The sequence below is a fragment of the Hyperolius riggenbachi genome, chromosome 3 (assembly GCF_040937935.1).
Source record: "Hyperolius riggenbachi isolate aHypRig1 chromosome 3, aHypRig1.pri, whole genome shotgun sequence".
Taxonomy (NCBI): Eukaryota; Metazoa; Chordata; class Amphibia; order Anura; family Hyperoliidae; genus Hyperolius; species Hyperolius riggenbachi.
The window spans coordinates 415,158,745-415,180,260 of record NC_090648.1 but is presented as its reverse complement, the minus strand read 5'-3'; the positions used below and the strand labels follow the sequence as shown (position 1 = coordinate 415,180,260).

Genomic DNA, 21,516 nt, shown 5'->3' with positions numbered 1-21,516 from the left:
CCATTAGTGGCCACTTTTAGACTCTTTCACAAAGAAGGCTGAATTGCACACTTGAGTATCAGCCTGAAGTTGCCTTCTTGCTGAAATTTAAAATAAACCTAAGAAGAGAGACACATGGAGGCTGTCATATTTTTAAGCAATACCAGTTGCCTGGCAATACTGCTGATCTTTACGTCTGTAGTGTCCGAATCACACACTCACACACCTGAAACAAGCATGCAGCTAATCTTGTCAGATTTTTGTCAAAAATAGCTGATCTGCATGTTCAGGCTATGGCTAAAGGTATTTGAGACAGTAGATCAGCAGGACAGCTAGGCAATGTGCATTGCTTAAAAGTAAATATGTCATCTTTCATATGTCTCTCACCGTGGGTTCCCTTTAAAATAGCAGAATAGTGCAGTCATGTCCACGTTTAGATGTACCTCCCATGGGACAGACGATTCTCCATCGCTCAATGATGAGCACTAGCAAGCACCCAGCCAGTACACGAGAGCAGCTGACAGGTGGTTAATGAACCGCCTGCAGCTGCTTGTGCAAGAGAAGCCTAAAGCTAGCGTACACACGTTAGATCTAAATCTTTGGAAAAAGAAAAATCAATCTGCTGCATAGGATTGGCAGGAAAGTTTGAATGACGGATCCTTGTAAAGATGGTGTTCACATGCAACAGATCAGTTCATGCAAAAGACCCAATAAATGCTTTTTTTAGTCCATTTACTTCTTCACGCTTGCACTTTTCACAAGAAATATCTAACTAACTCAAACACTCCTTGTGGATCATTGATCATTGGCAGAACATATCTGCTGGGATGGATTTGAGAGATTGAGACACATATCTTTCGTCACCATCTTTGGAGGACTTTTAAAAACTGTTGATCAGTCATTGATTGTTCAGCTTCCAAAGATTTCTATCTCACGTGTATACATGGCTTTAGATGTGTCTCCACTTCTTTATACGTTAATCAACTAAAGGTGAATGACTGAGAAAAACCTACAGCTGTATTATGAAACAAAGGAGTCTCCATTGTAAAGATAGAAACAAACTATGCATTCGGTATCTCAACTTCAGTTTGGTCTTCCACAACTTTTTTTTTTGCTAAATCTGTAAAATATTTTGGATTTATTATCACCAGTGCCTTCAGTTTAGTTTTTAATAAAAATATTTTATTTTATAGTGTTAACATCTCGGTGTTTCTGGGAAGGTAAGCAGAAAGATGGCAGAAGGAGATATCACCACTTTCACTGGTCTTATGGAGAAGTTCAACCTTCCAATAGGAAACTACAAGCAACCAAAACTCCTATATTGCAGAAATGGTGGATACTTCTTGCGTATACTTCCAGATGGTGTGGTGGATGGGACAAGGGACCGAGAAGACCTCAACAGTACGTACCCGAATGGAAGATAGATTAAAAGCAGCCGCAAAGCAAGGAGCAGATTCACAATGGCAGCATAGCCCATTTCTGCTGTTTAGCAGCAGGACTACATTAATATAAGCTACTGTACTATGCTGCAGAACACTGTTTAGAGGTGCACTGCATGATAATGCTGGCTCAGGTCCGTCTTGGGTTTCCGGGTCTTCATCCCCAGCTCCAAGTCCAAGCACTCGGGACTGATATATGTTAGAAGTGCTGGTTTTGCTGGGGCCAAAACTAAGCACCCTCTGTAAATAAAATTTCAGGTAAATGGTTCAGCTTTGTCCCCTGCCCAGTGTCTTTTCTCAAACCATGCAGTCCCCACTGTTGTCCATCTGCTAAGGCATAGGGGATTCAGCTATAGTATAACCAACATCTGTGTCCAAGCCATATGAGCCAACACAGCCTTTTGACCACTGTTCAGGTCTGCATTCTGCAGGTCTCTGGAAGAGAGACCTTTTGTCAGTTGTGCAGCTTGCTGCTGAGGAATTTGCATATGTTTGTCATGCAGGTTGCCTAGCCACATCCTTGATGGGTGTTATACTGAGACTGGTAGTACTGATGGGCATGTTTCGGTGGCGTTTGCTTCCGATGAGGTCGGTTTCGGCTGGACTGACTCTGGAATTGGGCCTTGTCGGGCTGTCCTGACCTTCGTGAGTCTTCAGTTAGAGTCTTTTGCAAGTATCAGGTTGGAGGGTCGTCTGGAATCCGACCCTAGAGGGGGGGGGGGTACTGTGAGGATCCGCGTGGCTGCCTGCGCAGGCAGGCAGCCTTTTGACCACTGTTCAGGTCTGCATTCTGCAGGTCTCTGGAAGAGAGACCTTTTGTCAGTTGTGCAGCTTGCTGCTGAGGAATTTACATACGTTTGTCATGCAGATTGCCTAGCCACATCCTTTGTGGGCTTGCTCTATAAAGAGCTATGTTTCCCACAGTAAGTGGCTGGTCATAAGAGTTATGCTTCATACACACTTGAGATAAAAGTCTTTGGAAAAGGCAAGATCACAGACCAATCTTACCACCCTTCATGTAGTATGAGAGCCATACTTTACACAGTCTATTCTATGGAGCTGCACTCCCCAACAAATAAAATCTTTGCAGGATACTGCACACACAGATGCCCGTACACACTCAAAAGATCATTATCTGCAAAAGATCTGTTCCTGCAAAATATCCATTCCATGCAAAATGCATTATAGTCTATGAGATCTGCAGATCATCATACACACTTGGTTTAACAGACAATCATCTGCAGATCAGATTCAACAGGGTGGATTTTCAGATCTGCAGATGATTGCCAGATATGCAGATGAAGTCTGTTAAACCAAGTGTGTATGATGATCTGCAGATCTCATAGACTATAATGCATTTTGCATGGAATGGATCTTTTGCAGGAACAGATCTTTTGCAGATAATGATCTTTTGAGTGTGTACGGGCATCTTTGTGTGCAGCATCTTGCAAAGATTTTATCTGATGGGGAGTGCAGCTCCATAGAATAGACTGTGTAGAGTATGGCTCTCATACTACATGGAATGGGGTAAAATTGGTCTGTGATCTTTCATTTTCCAAAGACTGTTATCTCCAGTGTGTATGAAGCATTAGATCCTGTGTAACACTCGCGTGGAGTGTCAGCCTTGCTCTTTGTTTAAAGATTAGCCTAGAGTAATTCCTGGGACTGCACTAGGCAGGTTTCCCTAGTGCAGTTAGGATTGCTTATCTGTTTTGTTTGTCTGTTGCGATTGTCCTGTCCCAACGGTGGTCGACAGGAAATCGTTCTGTGTGTCTGGGTGCTAACCGGAACAGCGGTTGTTACTGGTAGCCCCTTCTGATCTGTTTCCCTGGATCGCACCAGCCTCTTGCGCTAGCGCTGTGGATCCTTCTGTTCTGTCTTCCTGGATCGCACTAGCCACTTGCGCTAGTGCTGTGGATCCTTCTGGTCTGCTACTCTGTACTTAGATCGCACTAGCATCTTGCGCTAGCGCTGTGGATCCTTCTGTTCTCTCTTCCTGGATCGCGCTAGCCACTTTCGCTAGTGCTGTGGATCCTATCGTTCGCTTATTCATGTTTTTGTGTGTCTGTCTTGTCTGCTACGAACGCTTGCTGGAGGCTCGGTGAGGTAACCGTTAAGCAAGCGCTCGCGTCCTCTGTTTCATGTTTGTCTATCGGTGGTTAGTTAGGCGTGTTTGTCTCTATTGTGCTTATCACGTGGAGACCGCGCATAAACGCGTGCACTGTTGCGAATGAGTGCGAGGTTCGCGTTTAGCTAGCGTTTGTAATTTTCCGTATCTTCTCATTGTATGATTTTCTGTGCCTTTGCTACTCTTGTGCTCTGCCTTGCTGTAGCCTTGTGTCACCTCTGGCAATCGCCTCTCTCGCGATTGCGTTCCTGCTTCCTATCTGCTGTTGTGTATGCATCGTCGCGGGTTGGCGACTAGTTTGGTGCACACACATACAATCTGTCGCTTTGCTCTCTCTCCTTCAGGGCTATCTTGCCCTGTGTTCCATCCCTTCGTGCAATTCCTGTCTGGCGTGTGTGGCAGGGCAGAGGAGCTGTTCCTCTGCACTCCACAGCTTCATCTGTCGACAGGAATTTCCCTCTACAGGTGCATTGCACCTTTTGCTGGATTTCCCGCAAATTATACGCTTGTGGAGGATTTCCGCAGTGTCAGCGCACGTCTTGTGCGCTGATCACGGAGAGAATTCCACAATCGTTACAGTAAAGCTGGAGAAAACTAGAGGACAAAAGTGGTCCAGCAAACCTGAATGGGATTGAGAAAAAAGTGTGAAGATACTTGCGCAAGTACCTTCTGTTTTAAGAAGCAAAAAAACAGAAGGGGTGTTGTGGAAACTTACAGCAAAAAAAAAGGAGACAAAAGAGGGAGCCTAATGGTGCAATACGTCAAGTAATAAGTGTAGGATAAACGGAATCAAATTACTACTCAAAAAGGTGGGTTGCAAGGGGGCAACCAACCACTGGAAACAGGTGGAGACAACAAACCTGACTCCACTTGGGGTGGTCCAGCCGGACCTCTGGATGGTCGCTCTCCTTTGAAAAAGTGACGGTCACCCACTGCGGTGAAGACCACAGGTGTTCTGTCTCGACCCCTGCAACAGGGGATGTTGGGGTGTGTTTTAAGCACAATTAAATTTAATTAATTTAATTTTATTTATTTTATTCACACCTGGGTGCCTCTTTCCATTTAATTGTTCTGTTTTAAGAAGGCAAATCACACCAAGCATTTCTTTTAAGTAGGAGGGTTCTTCGGTCTCTTTTAGTTCCCTATACTTTCCCAGTGGTTTGGCTCACCCCGAGCTGCTTGGTTACTATGTGGTACTGGTCCAAGCCCTATCCCATAGAACCATACAGTATGAACCCCTATCATGTACTGAGGAGGATCAAATGTCCAAAACAGGCTGTCTACATGTGGGGTTGATGTGGCTCTGTGAAATTTAAAGCTATAGGCGTGCTATGCACCAGCAGTTCTGGATGCAAACCTGGCTTCAGAGGCATAGAGAGATAATTTGCATATTCGGTAGGGGTGCATTGTAGTACAGATGTTCACTTAAAGAGACTCCGTAACAAAAATTGCATCCTGTTTTTTATCATCCTACATGTTCCAAAAGCTATTCTAATGTGTTCTGGCTAACTGCAGCACTTTCTACTATGACAGTCTCTGTAATAAATCAATGTATCTTTCCCCTGTCAGACTTGTCGGCCTGTGTCTGGAAGGCTGCCAAGATCTTCAGTGTTGTGGTTCTGCTATGAACTCACCCTTTCTGGCCCCTCTCTGCACACTGCCTGTGTGTTATTTAGATAAGAGAGAAGAGAGAAGCTGCTCTAATCAGCTGGATAAATCGTCTTCTGAGCTGGCTGGGCTTTCACATACTGAGGAATTACAAACAAGGGCAAAGCTGTTTGCAAGAAGAAAAGAGCAGCCTGAAACTTCAGTGCATGGGGGAAAGAAACACACAAATGATCTCTTGAGATTCAAAAGGAATGCTGTATACAGCCTGCTTATGTATGGATGTATTTTCTATGTGTGGACATACTGTACATCAACCTACTTCCTGTTTTGGTGGCCATTTTGTTTGTTTACAAACAAACTTTTTAAAACTGTTTTTAACCACTTTTAATGCGGCGAGGAGCGGCGAAATTGTGACAGAGGGTAATAGGAGATGTCCCCTAACGCACTGGTATGTTTACTTTTGTGCGATTTTAACAATACAGATTCTCTTTAAAGCTGAATTAAGAAGGCAAATCACACCAATCATTACTTTTTACTAGGAGGGCTTTTCGGTTTCTTTTAGTCCCCTATACTTTCCTAGTGGTTTGTGTCACCCCGAGCTGCTTGGTTACTCAGATAAAAAGTCTGCAAATGGGTACCAAAAGGCTCCAATTCGTAGTGTGAATTCTTAGCAGCCCCCAAAAGGTAAGTAATGCCTGTCACCCTCAACAGCCCACTCTATTCTGATCCTCCCTTATGGGGAGGTTAATTTGATGTATTTTCCTACATAGGTGCTGAGTGGCCTTGAAGTACCCAACTCCCAAACACAAAGAGATGTGCCGCATGCAGTCCAGTGTATTAAAGAGGTGAAACGTACATACACTGGAGAACCACCATTTATCATCATCACACAATACTGTTGTATTATTCTAAAGTTTTAAGGGAGGGGGGTTTAAAAAAAGCATCTGCCTAATGGAGTGTCAATTTGCTAGACTGATGGCTGGAGCCTGGAGTAGGTGGTTTACCTACATGAAGAAGAGTCTGTACTTCCTTCACCTCACTAGGATTGAAGACATTTCTCCATTAAAGTGATGTGTCTTCTACAACATAAAAAGGTGTCTGTGAGGTGGTTGAAATTGTACCTCTACCTGGATGTGGCCTGTAGTCATTGTCCATGTGGTTAGCAGCAAATTCTCCATGCAGGCTGTGTTGGGGAAAGCAGTAGGGCTAATGCACCGGCGCAGACCTTTTTCGAAACCAAGAAAACGAGCAAGCATAACTAGGTAACCAATGTTACTCTAAATGCCATAATGGGCTATGCAGGGGGGTAAAGGGTCACCGACCCAAAACAATATACAATCAAAAAAACAAAAGAACTAGAGGTCCCCCCTGAATATGATAATAACAGAATGAGCAAAGTACAATAATGCCAGATGTTAGTGAAAATGCAAAAATCTTTATTCATAAGCCAACTACAAGTTTAAAAACAATTAAAAACAAAGCAGCCAGACCTGGGCCGGAAGCCCCTAGTAATGCAATAATGTATGCGAGACCCTACATGTATATATAATATATAAAAAAGCGGAATGTGGCTTGTCCTGGAGTCTCTGCGAACAAAGTAAGAAAAATATATCTGTACAGGGCCACAAAAAACAAAATATCAAAAGGTAGTACCGGCGCAGACCTGGCAACCCGTATCCTTGTTCGCGTTGCCGTCTGCAAGAGATCAATGGGAACAAGGACGCGCAGGTGCAGTGGCCAGCCAACTCCAAGTCGGCAAAAACCAAGCTAACTCAGAGTGGGGAAACAGAGGATCCCTGAGGACCTGCGCAGGACAGGAAAGCTGCGAGGGGCTGGTAGAAGCCCACGTGAGTGAAACTTTTTTTTTAAGCAGGCTTAAGTATCCCTTTAAATCAGACAGAATGCCTCTTAGTATCAATGATTAGCAAATGCTGCTTTATACAAAGCAATTATAGCAATATTTGTCTAAATAAAACCCCACTCTGATATAATCACTAAATAATCAAGATTACCAGTATGAGTTGTATATGAAGTGGACAGGCAAACCCTTTTAAAATATTATGATTTTAATAATCATCCTTATCATTATCTAAGTAATTATATTAGAGACCTCTGCATAGAAATTCTCTTATCAGCTTCTCATAATTCTTTATTTTGTCTTTTTCTTTTAGTTAAATTGCTGCTAAGAGCAGACAGTATTGGAGTGGTTTGTATTAAGAACGCTGACACTGAGAGTTACTTGGCCATGGATGAAAGTGGCCTTTTATATGGATCTGTAAGTATAATGTTTTCAGTCCTTTTTAATATACAGTGGTTTGCAAAAGTATTCGGCCCCCTTAAAGTTTTCCACATTTTGTCATATTACTGCTAGAGATGGCTCGAATGGTTCGCATGCGAATTTATTTGCACGAACATCGCTGGTTTGGCCCGCCCCCTATACTACATCATTGGGCTAAACTTTGACCCTCTACATCACAGTCAGCAGACACATGGAAGCCAATCAGGCTACACTCCCTCCTGGACCCCCCCCCATTATATAAAGCAGTGTGTGACAACTGCCTGTGTGACAGCTGCACATTGTATTGATACCAGTCCATGCATACCTGTTCACTGCACCTGTGTGACAGCACGCAGTTTTATATACTAGCCACTGCATACCTGTTCACGGTACCTGTGTGTGTGACAGCTGCACATTTGTAATACCAGTCACTGCATACCTGTTCACTGCACCTATGTGTGTAAAAGCTGCACATTGTATTGATTCCAGTCCGTGCATACCTGTTCACTGCACCTGTGTGACAGCACGCAGTTTCATATACCAGTCACTGCATACCTGTTCATGGTACCTGTGTAACTGCACATTGTATTAGTCAAGTCAGTGCATACCTTTCACTTTATTCCCCCCCAATATGGACAAAACAGGCAGAGGCAGAGCCAGAGGCAGGCCACCCGGCAGGTCTGTTCGAGGTTGTGCTGTTGTGATTTTGTGCGGCCCTTGACCAAAGTACAGTGTTCAGAAGGCACGTGCCATCAACCCCCAAGATTGTCAGGGCGTAGTTGACTATTTAACACAGAACACCTTATCTTCCTCAGCTGCCGCACGGAACCATGACATATTTTTCTCCCCATGCTCTGATTCTGGCACCCCACTTAGCACTCAGTTGGCCGCCACCACCAAAGTGCCATCATCCCAGGGCTCAATGGTGTGGACTTTTTTTGTGTGTCTGCTTCAGATGAGAGCAATGCCATCTGTACTCTCTGCCACCAAAAAATTGAGCTGTGGAAAGACCAAGACTCGCTTAGGGACAATTTCCTTACGAAGGCACATGATGACAAAGCACAAACTGCAATGGGATGACCACCTGAGGAAAAGCAGCACACAAAAACAAAGCCACACACGGCAGTGGAAGATACCAGGCCGCAATTATTTCTCAAAAAAGGCGATACCCAAACTGTACCGTGATGTTGAAAGGCAAGTGGTGTCTTTGTGATGAGGTGATTTGTGCTTTGTCTTCTGACGGCGCCCAAATCACTCACTAAGCGCTGCTATAGCCGTAATTCCTGTAACGGCCTATGGTGCCGCCGGCTATGCCCCAATCTCCTGTGCTGTTTTTACAGCGCTCCTTTGTTGTGTTGGTTTAGTGAGTTTGGGCTAGTGAAGTGTATCTGGCCTGGTATTAGTTTGTGTTAACTTTAGAGATTTATTTCAACCACTTGCGGACTGCACTAGTTGAAACCTATGTCTTGTTTGGAAGCTGTTATCCCTGCCAGAGGGTAGATTTCAACTTCCTTGCCGCGCACTCCCACCGATTGTGCCACTCTCTCGCCGCTTCACCTCCCTTACCCTGCTATCGGTATGACAGTAGAACTCAGTGAGCCAGTCAGGGTACGATTTCATTGGCTCCCAACCTGTGATTCACTGTGTGTAAATATCATTGGCTCACATTGATCACAAGGTCAGGAGCCAATGAAATTTGATCCTGACCGGCTCACAGAGCTTCAGCAACGGGAGAGTACTGACCCTAGTAGAACCTCCTGGTACCCACCATTCCAGCATTTCTTCCTTGTGGCCGCGCTGCCATCTGTGTACAAGACTAACCATATTGGGTATGCGCAAGTAAGGTCTGCACGTGCTAAGTAGCACGAAGCCACTCATGCATGGCTGTTTCTTCTGTGCATTAGAGGCTTTATACTACTAGGCAAGTGTGGACTGTACTCAAGCATGGCCAGTACAATTGTGCTTGTACATTGATGGGAACACAGAAGAGGAAGAATAGGTTCCAGGCAGCAGTGGTGGGGTCTGAATATGTTCATAACTAACCAGATGCCCCTTTGCTTCAGTATAGGTGGTCAGATGACCCTCCTTCAGTATAGGTAGCCAGATAACAGCCCCCTTCAATATAGGTAGCCAAATGACACCCGCCTCTAAGTTTAGGTAGCCAGATGTGTTAGGCTTCAGTAGAGGGAGGGTTAGTGTGAGATAATGATAAATATTGGTGGAGATTGCGACAGGGTGAGGTGGGTTAGTGTTAAAGTGGAATTCCAGCGTAAAATTAAAATCTTGCAGCCTTCATGTAAAAGAAAGTTATAGATTCCTGCGCTTTTGTTTCCCTCAAAGCCTTCCCGAAGACTTCAAATCATCCGACTTCTGGCGTGTGGCCCTCTGAACGAAGAACAAAATGTCAAGATGTTTATTGGAGTTTACTGGGGTAAACATCTTGGCATTTTTTACTAGGTAGGGAGGGGAGGCAGGCCACGTGCCAAAAGTCAGGTGATATGGGGTCTTTGGGATGGCTTAGAGGGACAAGGAAGGGCAGGTAACTATGACTTTCTTTTACAGGAAGGCTGCTCAATTTAAATTTTAGGCTGGAGATAGCCTTTTAAACATCATTAGCTTCTGCCCAATAGAAGAATATCAGTAGTTTTACTTAACTTCTACTTGAGGCTTTCCCTGGAGCCCAAATTACCTTTGTCAGGAATATATTGGGGTGCTGAGGATAATACAGTAATATACAGTAATATATTTTCATTTTCCCATTTTTATATCTGCTGTGGTATGTCAAAGGTGTAGATATGCAGGCTAGATTCATGGGCTGTTCATGTATTTGTGTGGGTGGGTCACTAGACCTACATTAGCATCTAAAGAGGTCTTCAGTGAATAAGACCAGTCACCTTCAATAGGCAAGGAAGCGGCTCATTAGGCCACTAGCAGTCACTTTTGATCTGCTGTCCCAGGTGTGATTGTCTGCGTCTGTCTACAGGCAATTACAGGCAAACTGCTACCTGTAACCAAAATGCAATCTTTTCATGTATGTGCTAAAATACACTTTAACCTAGGAAATAATGTTGAGGAAGTCTTTTGATGTCTGGTAGGATACAATCTTACCTATTGAATCTGCCAACTTCATAGGCTATCAGGAACCTCGGTAATTTGCATAGCACAGCCTGATGCAATGGTGAAAAGTCTCACTACAATCTTTTGATGTATAGACTTTTTACCTGCGGGAATGTTGAGGAAGCGTTAATCAATTGTCACCTGCCATGGGGGAAGTCCCTTTTGATGATCTGAGAACTGAGACAGGAAAGGATATGACGCGCGTTATGTAGGAAATTGAATTATTCCTGGATATGGACATGTGAGTGGCCTCAGGCCATCCAGGGGACTATATAATCCCAGCCTGGGACCGTCACAAATCGTAGTTCTTGGAGGTAGCTCACACGGCTAGAACTAACCTGGTTCCTGACTAGAAGTGCGTACCCCCCACAACAACGCCAGATCGATACGCTGGTACGTTTTTTTCCCCGTTTATTTTGGTAAGCAAAATCGCTTTGTGTGTATCTTTGTAACCTCTGATTTTTGTAACTGTTATCTTTGTAACTTTTTTACTTTGTTTTTTGTACATCTTCTGTATATAGTCTATTCTGCATTGTTGCACTTTTTCCTGGAATATTAAATTATTATTTAATAAGCTTGACTTCTGCTATACTAAACTAACCCTCATAGCCTAGAGGAGACTGCAGTCTAGCTGTGTAAAAATCCGTGCCTAATTGTATGCTTGAGCAACACTACCATATGAAATTGCAATTGCATTGTGTGTGTGTGGCACTTCTGCGCTCGACAGCCGAGTGGGAAGTCTAACAGTATCATTCGGAACGACTGTTAGTGGTTTTGCTGCACGACAGTGTAACTTGCATTACAAATCATTGTCTGATTGTGCTGTGTTACTGTACAACTGTACTGTGTGTGTGGGTGCGTGGCGTTCTCGTATTCGGCCTAAGCGCAAAGCTGACCCAAATACGAAAACACAGATTGCGTGTTTTAGCCCTCGACAGCTAAGGGGACGTGTCTAGCAACGCTAGTGGTGGCAGTGGGAAGTGTTTGAGGGGTTCCAGCCTTGTTTGTAGCTTAAATAAGGCTGTTCCCCGCTTAATCTGATCAAACCCGCAGTCGGGAACCGTATACGCAGGCGTGCCGCGGGCCGGTTCCTGACAACCTTAATGCCCTTTTTCCACAACTACCACTACAACAGAGCTACATCTAACTTATACAATATTACAAATTATACGGCTGGTAATATAATATATACAATTATAATACAATATTACAAATTATGCGGCTGGTAATATAATATATGCAGGTATATTTAATACATTTTTGTGTTTTGTTTGCCTGGGGTTCTAATTTATTTCTAAATAAATTGAACCTATACCTATATTGAACCAACCTATATTGAAGGGGGCTGTTATCAGAATTTACGTGCTTCCAAAATTCTGAGAAGAGAATTACATTTAACAGACGATTCAGATCTGTGAGTAGTAAAGCACCTCCTACAGTGAAAAAACTGCAGCAGAAGCATATTTTAAAGGCATGCCAGACAGGCCGGTAGTATTGAGGCCAGGGAAGCATTGGTTTCAAGGCCTGACCAAAAGCAGCAATTTGCTTAGCCAGAAAATAACTCACACTCAAAACTCCCATCTCATCCAACTCCTCTAAATAGAACACCAAAGGTTAGGTTTCCCACAAGCAATTAATTGAGGCTTTTTTTTCCTCCTGTTTTTGAAGATGACGTTGAATGAGGAATGCCTGTTTCTGGAGACCATAGAGGAGAACAACTATAATACATACAAGTCCAAAAAATATGCAGAGCTGAATTGGTTTGTTGGCATTAAGAAGAATGGGACATGCAAACGTGGTTCACGGACTCACTACGGCCAAAACGCCATTCTGTTCCTTCCATTATCAGCGTCAAGTGACTAGTGATTCCAGCCAGTGCAGAGCTCAGCCGACTGATCGGTCTTCAAATTTATACTGTTCCATGTTATTTGTGGTATTGCTGTAAGCTATTATATACTGTGTAAAGACGTAATCGGTGTATTAACAGGAAACATTTATAAAACCCCAATCTTGAGTGGCATTTTCATCCAAAATGGAGTATTAATAGTCTTGCTGACTGCATTCTGAGGTAAATCATTCAGTAGAAGCAAAACGCAACAGGATGCTAAGTGAAACTTGTTTTTGTCCTGTTGAATGTGATTCATCTAAGGAAACAATGAAACACAGTGAAATACCAGCCAATTCATTTATTTAAAATTTTGTGTGAATTCAAGCATAACCAAGGTTATTATTTCTGAGTCTTTGAAGAGATTTCTCTTCAGTTCCTGTTTTATGGTCCATTGTCGACAACAGGAAGTAAGAGACACTTCACAATTGGAACAGGAACACAGCCAAAAACAAAAACCAATTTAGTCCGATGAAGAAGGATTTAAATTTATTTCAGGTTGTTTGTTGGCCATTTAGGGCATGCCTTCACTTTCAGCTTTTTTGTCTATTGTCACAGAAAGCTGAAATTGAAGGAAAATTCTCACAATAATAACCCAGATAGTAGCAAAACATGATGGTAGTTTTAACCATTCTTCTTTGTATAGAAACTAAAAAAATCTGAAGATTTATTGTGAATGTATCTGCAATGAAGAGTGAAATTCCTGGCTGGGTCGCTATCTGAATACCCTTCCTCTGCTTTTAAGGATTTCTCGCAAGAGCTGTGGTTGCCCACATATCCCACATACAGTACTAGTAGGTCAACTTCCTCCTCAAGTTAAAACCTCCTTTCAGACGACGTGTTCATCCATTGACCAAAATAGTGCCATCCTGGACAACCCACAGCTATCTCGGATACGTATTTGTGCATTGTCTGGCAGTGTCATTGCACCCACCGGTCCCTTGTGGAAATGACCCCTTACTGTTAAATGGTTATAGACAAGATTGTGAGCCCCTCTGAGGGTAGTTAGTGAACTGTATTTAAATGTCTGTGTTAATTGGTATGGAAAATATGTCAGAGCTAAATAAATGCATGTTAATGATAAATTGAATTGGCAGTTGATGCTGTATGCCTTCATACAAATTCTACTGAAATGTTTGTATCTTTGGGACCTTAATGGAGTTTTGGTGCTTTAACATGAAAATGCATATTCCAAATGACAGGAATTAAATGACAACAATAACTAGCAGGACTTTCTAATTCTTCCCTCGCTATAAAAAGGTTTATGCGTTATGGTCTGATTGTTAATCGTATTTTGCCACTTCTGTTTTTTACAAGATGTGGAGGAGAGATTAAAAATTGGGATGCAGGAAAGCAGTAAAAAACACAAAAGAAGTTGTAACCATTTTTTAGACTACCCAAAGCCAAAGAGCATAATGTCATCACTATATGCCCATCTGGTAAGTATACTGTAATGTAATAGCTTTAAAAAACTGTTATCTTACGGCCTGTGAAAAGGACTCACTAACTTTTGATAATCATCAATGAATGGACCTCCAATAAAAGAAATAAACTAGTAGATGCAGAGTCCTCAGAAATAAAAACAGAAAAAGTCACACAAAGCAAATATACCATAATGAGGTATTTGGATGCAGAGCTCTTATATTAGGAAATAGAGTGGTACTTACATTATTTGGTAACAAAGATATGTCATTGCTATATTGCTGCTACTATGTATTTATTATCTATGAATATATATTTTATGAAACATATACTTACTGCCTCCTTTTATTTAATTGACTCAACGCTTTATCATCTTGAGGACATTTGTATTTGCTTAGTCCACTGTGTTGAAATAGATTTTGATGTGTCACTGATTTCTTTAGAAAAAAAAATGGCCACGCACCATATACATACATTAAGTAGGTTATAATAAAAACAAACCAATTCCCAATACAATTGGTAGGCTAGATTAATCACAGAATGTTCTAATGGCATAATATACCAAATTAACAAACCTCAGAAACATATGCCAATATGAAGCACCATCCTGACACAGCATACATGATTAACATAATACATTTTATTAAGAATCCATAATTCAAAAAGGTTAAAAACATGTAAAATTCACCAAAGGGTGAGGTGGATGGTGATACCTTATTAAGTCAATGGGCAGCATGGTGGCGTAGTGGTTAGCGCTCTCGCCTTGCAGCGCTGGGTCCCTGGTTCCAATCCCAGCCAGGTCAAGATCTGCAAGGAGTTTGTATGTTCTCCCCGTGTCTGTGTGGGTTTCCTCTGGGCACTGCGGTTTCCTCCCACATCCCAAAACATACAGATAAGTTAATTGGCTTCCCCCTAAATTGTCCCTAGACTATGATACCTGCACTACACAATATATACATAGACATATGCTTATGGTAGGGACTAGATTGCGAACTCCTCTGAGGGACAGTTAGTGACAAGATAATATACTCTGTACAGCGCTGTGTAATATGTCGGCGCTGTATAAATACTTAAATAAATAAATGATAAAGTACATGGGGACCTCCCTCTCATATATAATACAACAATTCATAAATGTTCCAGTATAACAGGTAAATATACATTAAGTGCAATTCTGATAAATCAATAGTACTAGCAAGCTATTAGATAAATAATAAAGTGCAGTACAATCCAAGAGGGAAAATATCTCAAGAGGAATAATAAAGTGAATGACAGGCCGAGATATGCTGATATTGGCGATTTTTCATCGATTGTGATTACCGTTCAAGAGAAGGAACCAAAGTGCTGCATGCAGAGCTTTGATATTTATGCAAATGGCAAGTGCTGCAGCGAGAATAATCCCATGGGGATACACTTGTCACAGAGCTTTGCTGATCGCTGGTGATCAGCAAAGCTTTGAAATGTCAGTGTGTGATCCAGCCCTCAGGCCAGAAACCCACTAGGAACAATTTTCTGAGCGTTTTGCGAATTGAAAACTTTTGCTAATGTAATGCTATGGGTGTGATCCCACTTGAGCAATGTGATTTTATAAAAATCCCCCATAGCATTGCATTAGCAAGAGCTTTTTCAAATCACTAGCGATTAGAAATCGCTCCTAGTGGGTTTCTGGCCTCATAGGTTTTGGACTAGTCAATCTTCTCATGGGGGATTTTTAGAATTTTTCTTACTTTTAAAAGGCACTCCTTGAATGGCAGTGACACTATCCAGCTGTCAGAATAGTGGCTGGCATTTTTGCATAGAACCTTTCCAGGACCTATACAAAGAAAAACTTTTTAGAATCCCCTATGAGAAAATAGACTAATTTAAAACCTGTCAGTAATAATGTGCAGCTATTAGGTTAGAATATCTACTGTAAGTTACAGCTACCTGAAAGTAAAAATAAAAAATAAAAGTATTGTAACATTACTCTGAGACAAGTGTATGTATGCGCATGTGTATGTATTTTCCATTTGCCAGGTTTATGCCTTAGTGCTCGTTTACTATAGAGAATAATCGTTTATCTCCAATTAAGATCTTGCAGTAAACCTTTATCGTGGTCTGATGTTGGTGGGTTATCAGGCTAAAGCTTATAAACGGTCTTTCACATGATGTACATATATGCACTTTTTTGCAATGGCATGTGATTTTAGTACATCCACATTAGCTTTCAGATTAAAGCATTTGCATTCCATCATTCCATTTTCAAACATGCAGCATGTTGCATTTTCACAGGGAAAGTATGTATTTTAGAGATTTGAATAGCAAGAAGAAAAACACTAGTGCACATATATGCATGCACAACATGCAGGAACCATGCACTGAGAAACTCACTTTGTTAAGGTAGAGAAGAAAGCGCTGTGCACCAGTGCATAAGCTTGCAGGTGAAACGGCTGTTAAGCCATCAGTTGCCCCCTTTGTCTTGGCTGTCTGTATGTGACCTGTTTGAATAAACCTGCAAGCTTATGCAGTGGTGCACATTGCGCTCTTCTCTACCTAAACTGGAATCTACAAGCTGGGGTCACACTATATTTGCCTACATTGAGTGCCAGCTTCACCTTTTCAACTCACTTCGACACCCCTGATCTGGAGACTTCTCAGTCATCTCTCCATCTCCTTGTTAGCCAGAGAGGACACACACAGTAGAGCAAGAGGTGCACGGAGACAGTCCGGACAGCGTTTGCCTGTGTACATGCGCTTGTGACTGGCAGCTGGGACGGTCTTTTGTGCACCACCTTGCTCTTTATAGGGACAATGTGCTCTATAATTGGTAAAATCTGCATGGCAAAAGGGAGCGTGACTTGGGTGTGTGGCCTGTGCTAAGGGGCGGGGTTTAGGGTGCCAGAACTTCTGTGCCTATAGGCTCCTGAGCTGTAAATCCGGCCCCGGTCATAGGCTTCTGCCTATGAGAGCCAATCGCTCTCTAGTGTCCCAGGGGGACAGCTGCGTCACACGGCTATCCCCAGTACAGCGCTGCTGCAGATCACAGCGCTATACAAAGTAAATAGACGGCGGTTTTGCCGTCTAACAGTCTCTGAGTGTCGGAATCCAAGAGTCAAAGTCGGTGGAATCAAACGGAGGAGTGTGAGTTGGATGATTTTTTTACCGACTCCACATCCCTGCACGCAGATTTCTCAGGGGACTCCTCAATCCAGAGCTGAGGTACCTCTACATTGATTTCCATTTAACCCATATCTTCCAGAATGGAAGTGTGTTAGTCTATGCGACTTTGGGTAACTCTTGAGGCTGGTTTCACACCAGAAACCAGCATCAGCAATGCGCTGCATTGCACCCGGCGCAATGCTTTGCGCCATCAAAAACAGGCCTTCATCGAACACTGTGCTATGGTGTGGTATCCCTGTGTGGCCGCCGGCCAAGCAGGAAGTGGCACGCACTTACCGTCACTTCCTGCTTCGGGTATGCGGAAGTGCACGGAAGCAAATTGTTACAACACGCTGCCACACATGCGAGCCACGATGTTGTGTCGGCGATTTTTTAAAAATCTATGTGTGGCTATAGGCGAACATGACTTTCGGGCCGACACAGATCGCTGCAGCACAGCAGTAGCAGTGTGTGGCCAGTGGTCAACTTTCATAAGGGAGACCGTATTGCTAGGTGGAAGCATAACTTGGGTGGAGTACATTGTCTGTATCATTATATACCCCTTGTTTGTTTTCCTACTTTCTACAGCGTCACAGAATATGTTGGCGCTTTATATATCAATAATAATAATTGTACTCGGAAGCAGATAAACAAATTGTGTAATGGAAAGGTGGCAGGACAAACATGGATTACTGAAAGGCAGCAGCAGGAAGAGGAGGAGGCTGAGGTGAGCCCTGAGACAGAGCATGGATTGCATTGGTAGCTTGCAGCATGAACTGGGTTTAGTGCATCTTCAATGTCACCCATAAGTGTAGTTTGCATCATAACCTGGATGACATGAATGCCACCCATCAATCTTTACAATATCTAGCTAAAAAAATTAGACAAAGACAACAGTACCTCTCAGTGCGGGGGTGATAAGGCGCTTTATCTGCAGTTACCTGGCCTCCCGGAAGCAGCAGAAAAGAAAAAAAGGTGTACAATGGAGAATAGTTGCCCAACCTTCAGGGATGCGGGTGAGGAGGCCAATGAATTTGTGCACAAAGGTTTTGGGTAAATGATGTGTATGGATGGTAGGGTGTTAAGGGACATGTACTGGACACTGTAATAAAGGCAGGGGCAAATTCCGATTTTTCAAGGGGTGGGGGATTACTGAAAGGTCTCCCTTAGCCATGTGCAACACAGTATAATAATATGGTAGGACATCATGCTGGGTACACCTAATGCAATTCCACATTCCACAATTCCCCAACTGACAGGATCTGACCATTATTTCTCACACGTCCGATCTGTTCCCTATCGACACCGGGATTGATCAGAAGCAGAATGAGTACGGATAAAAATGAGGACAGCCGACATCTGTAATGAAGGGGAAAGTGAGGCATTCACCCAGCAGGGGCACAGGGCTGTGCTCATATCTGGTTGTGTGCTCTATTAAGTTCATCAGAGCTGCTCCATAATCTATACACACATTGCTGCTACATCCAAAGTCAACTGTAGCAGAGAAAGAAAGGGGGCAGTGCATTGACCTGCAGGATGCCTGCGGATATTCTTGTGTCTCAACTTGTGCCTGTCCCCATAAACGGCAACGGTCCTGGTCCGAGGGGGGATTTTGGGCAGCTGTAATCCCCCCCCCCCCCCCCCCGAAACTTGCCTATGATAAAGGGAAAAGGGAAGAAAAGGACAAAAAAGGGTTAAGGAATTGGGATGTTTGCTGGAAAAGGAGGAGGGTGCTATTCACTAGTGAGAGGGAGAAGTAAGGGAAGAAAAGAAAAGCATGCTAAGGAAATCTGAAGTGGACAGAGGGGGATAGGAAAGATAGAGGGGAAGAGGGAGAGTTAGGTATAGGGGGTGGTGGGCAGGAAATAGAGGAATGATGCAAAGACCAGGAGGGAGCCCCCCCCCCCGGAATTCTTCAGAGTGTGGGAAACAAATGAAAAGGAATGGTAAATAGTAAATTGAATTATAATAATGACATGATTGCACAAACCATGGTTGTAAAACTACATCCAGAAAATTACGTTACATTCAAAAAATTATTAAAAAGGGCATGCAAGAATGCATGCAAAAATATACATATCACAGGGTTCCAACTATGTTGAGGTTATGTTTTTCTTGTGTGCGTTTTCTTGAATACATGGGAGAAACAATCCATGAGAAACAATCTGCTTGAAAATTATGCTCTAGACAGGTGTTCAAACCTTCAGGTCAGTGGCGTTGCTAGGGGCTTTGATCCGGGGCACCGCCCCCGAACCAGTTGCCATGGTGCCCCGGATCAGACTGAGCGGCAGGAGGGGGCATTGGGCGGAGTGGCATAGTGTAGTTAAAAACTCGCCTTCCGATCCCCGCAGGCACAACCTCCATCTCCTTCCTACTTCCTCCCCCAGCGTCCATCGCCTTGGTTATAGCGCCCCCTGTGATGACGTGATCACAGTGGGCGATGTTACCAATGTAAGGAACGCCAGGACAGGAAGTAGATGGAGAGTGCGTGCTATCTAACCTATACTGGGAGAACCTACCTACCTATCTAACCTACACTGAAGTCACCTACCTATCTAACCTATACTGGGGGAACCTACCTATGTTCATGTACATTTGGTCCCACCTATCACCATGCCCATTTTTTGCCATGGCACGCTACGTGTGCTGCATAATCATTCCCTCTTGGTGCCCAGGGGAACCCCAGATCTCCCAGGAACCTAGAAACGCCCCTGCTTCAGGTTGCAGAGTTCTAAGTAAAAATATTCAGTACATTTTTCTGTTTATTGAGGTTTTTTTCAAACCTATCATAAAAAAATATCTTGCAGGAATGTGTTTAGTAGGTATGAGTTCCATCAGGCTGGCATTCTGTTCATGGGTTATTGTCAACTACATGTCCTGTTACACCCCACACTCCACCATCCACACACATAGTTTACTCAATACCTTAATACACAACGTCATTGCCCTCCACAGAAATGGCATGCTTCTACTAAGTGTGCTCTCAGCCTCAAGCGGATTCTCCTGCTTTTCACTTAAAGGGAACCTAAACTGAGAGGGATATGGATGTTTTCTGTTAAACAATACCAGCTGGCTGACAGCCCTGCTGATCTCTTTTGCTGCAGTAGTGTCTACACACCTGAAACAAGCATGCAGCTAATCCAGTCAGAGCACCTGATCTGCATGCTTGTTGAGGGGCTGTGGCTAAAAGTATTAGGGCCCGTTTCCACTAGCGCGAATTCGCATGCAGACAACGCATGCGGATTCGCATAAGCAATACAAGTGGATGGGACTGTTTCCACTTGTCAGTTTTCATTTGCGTTTTTATGTGCAGGATTTTTCTGCACGGTAGACCCTGCAGAATTCGCCTGCGTGTGGAATGCAGGCGAATCGCAGGCAATGTATTTAATAGGGAAATCGCATGCGTTTTTTGCATGCGTTTTTTGCATGCGTTTTTTCCTGCAATTTCGCGTGCGATTTCGCATTGAAAGTATTGTAAATTGACACAGGCAGTGACATGGTTAAAATCGCATATACCCTGCCTATGCGAAATCGCATGCGAAATCGCGGCAAAAACGCATGCGGAATCGCATCCGCATGCGATTTTGTCAGCGGTGATATGCGGCGATTCCGCACCGCACTAGTGGAAACGGGCCCTTAGAGATACAGGATCAGCAGGAGAGTTAGGCAACTGGTATTATTTTCAAAGGAAAAATTCATATCCATCTCAGTTTAGGTTTCTTTTAAAACCAACACATACAGACACATTGCTCAATTTCACAAACATTTTTACAGTTATTTCACATACCTCACACACAATGTACATATTTCTTGCACAATAATAAGGGTCATAAGCATATGGTTGCCTTGGTCTGCAACAAAGGTGGCTGTGCCTTTTACAAAACACAACCTCAGTTTACACCTCCTTAGAGACTCCGGTAGGGAGCACAGCTATCATGATTTTGTGGTGTTTGTAGCGCTCTGCGATCCTCTCCTTCCGGGTTGAAGCAGGAAGCATGGTAGTCACGTGACCGCAAAATAGAAGGCAGCGTGAGGCGCTAAAGCAGATGGCTCTTGGGTAAGTTTATCTCTCACCCGCCCGCTCAGGTGCAGTAATCATCTGGATGAAATCTGAATGAAACCCATTCGGATTTCATCTAGACCTCATCCCTGAGGAGTGCTGCTCTGGTCAGTTAGGGTAAAAACCCTTGGGGGTAAAGTGGTTAAAAGGAAATAAATATGACAGCCTCCATATCCCGCTCAGTTTAGGTGTCCTTTAAAGAAAACTATGCCGCAGTTAGGAGGCCCTGTAGGACAGTCATACAGGCGCTCCCAACTGCAGTGTAGTTTTCTTTAAAGGATACTAAGAGTCTGTTTCCACTACATGTGGTGCGGCGAGATCATCGAATTGCACCGCATTCAAACTGTCGCTAATGTTAGTCAATGGAACAGTTTCTACTGATGCGAATTCTTGTTCATGATGCGATGCGACGCAGGCAAAAATATGGATAGCATGGTGCAGTTTTCTGCAACACGCACCTGA

The 21,516-nt window shown here is 43.3% G+C and overlaps 1 protein-coding gene across 7 annotated transcripts in view; it reads left to right on the top strand.

Moving 5' to 3' along the window:
* Window positions 1-16,086, top strand: part of FGF1 (fibroblast growth factor 1) — a 204,726-nt gene extending 188,640 nt beyond the window's left edge. For all 7 annotated transcript variants that reach the window (XM_068277511.1, XM_068277507.1, XM_068277508.1 and 4 more), the window contains exons 2-4: window positions 1,173-1,380; window positions 7,326-7,429; window positions 12,218-16,086. In XM_068277511.1, coding sequence (XP_068133612.1) covers window positions 1,212-1,380; window positions 7,326-7,429; window positions 12,218-12,412 — 468 coding nt within the window. In that variant the 5' untranslated portion in view covers window positions 1,173-1,211 and the 3' untranslated portion in view covers window positions 12,413-16,086. The remainder of the gene's footprint in view (window positions 1-1,172; window positions 1,381-7,325; window positions 7,430-12,217) is intronic.
* The last annotated feature ends 5,430 nt before the right edge of the window (window positions 16,087-21,516 follow it).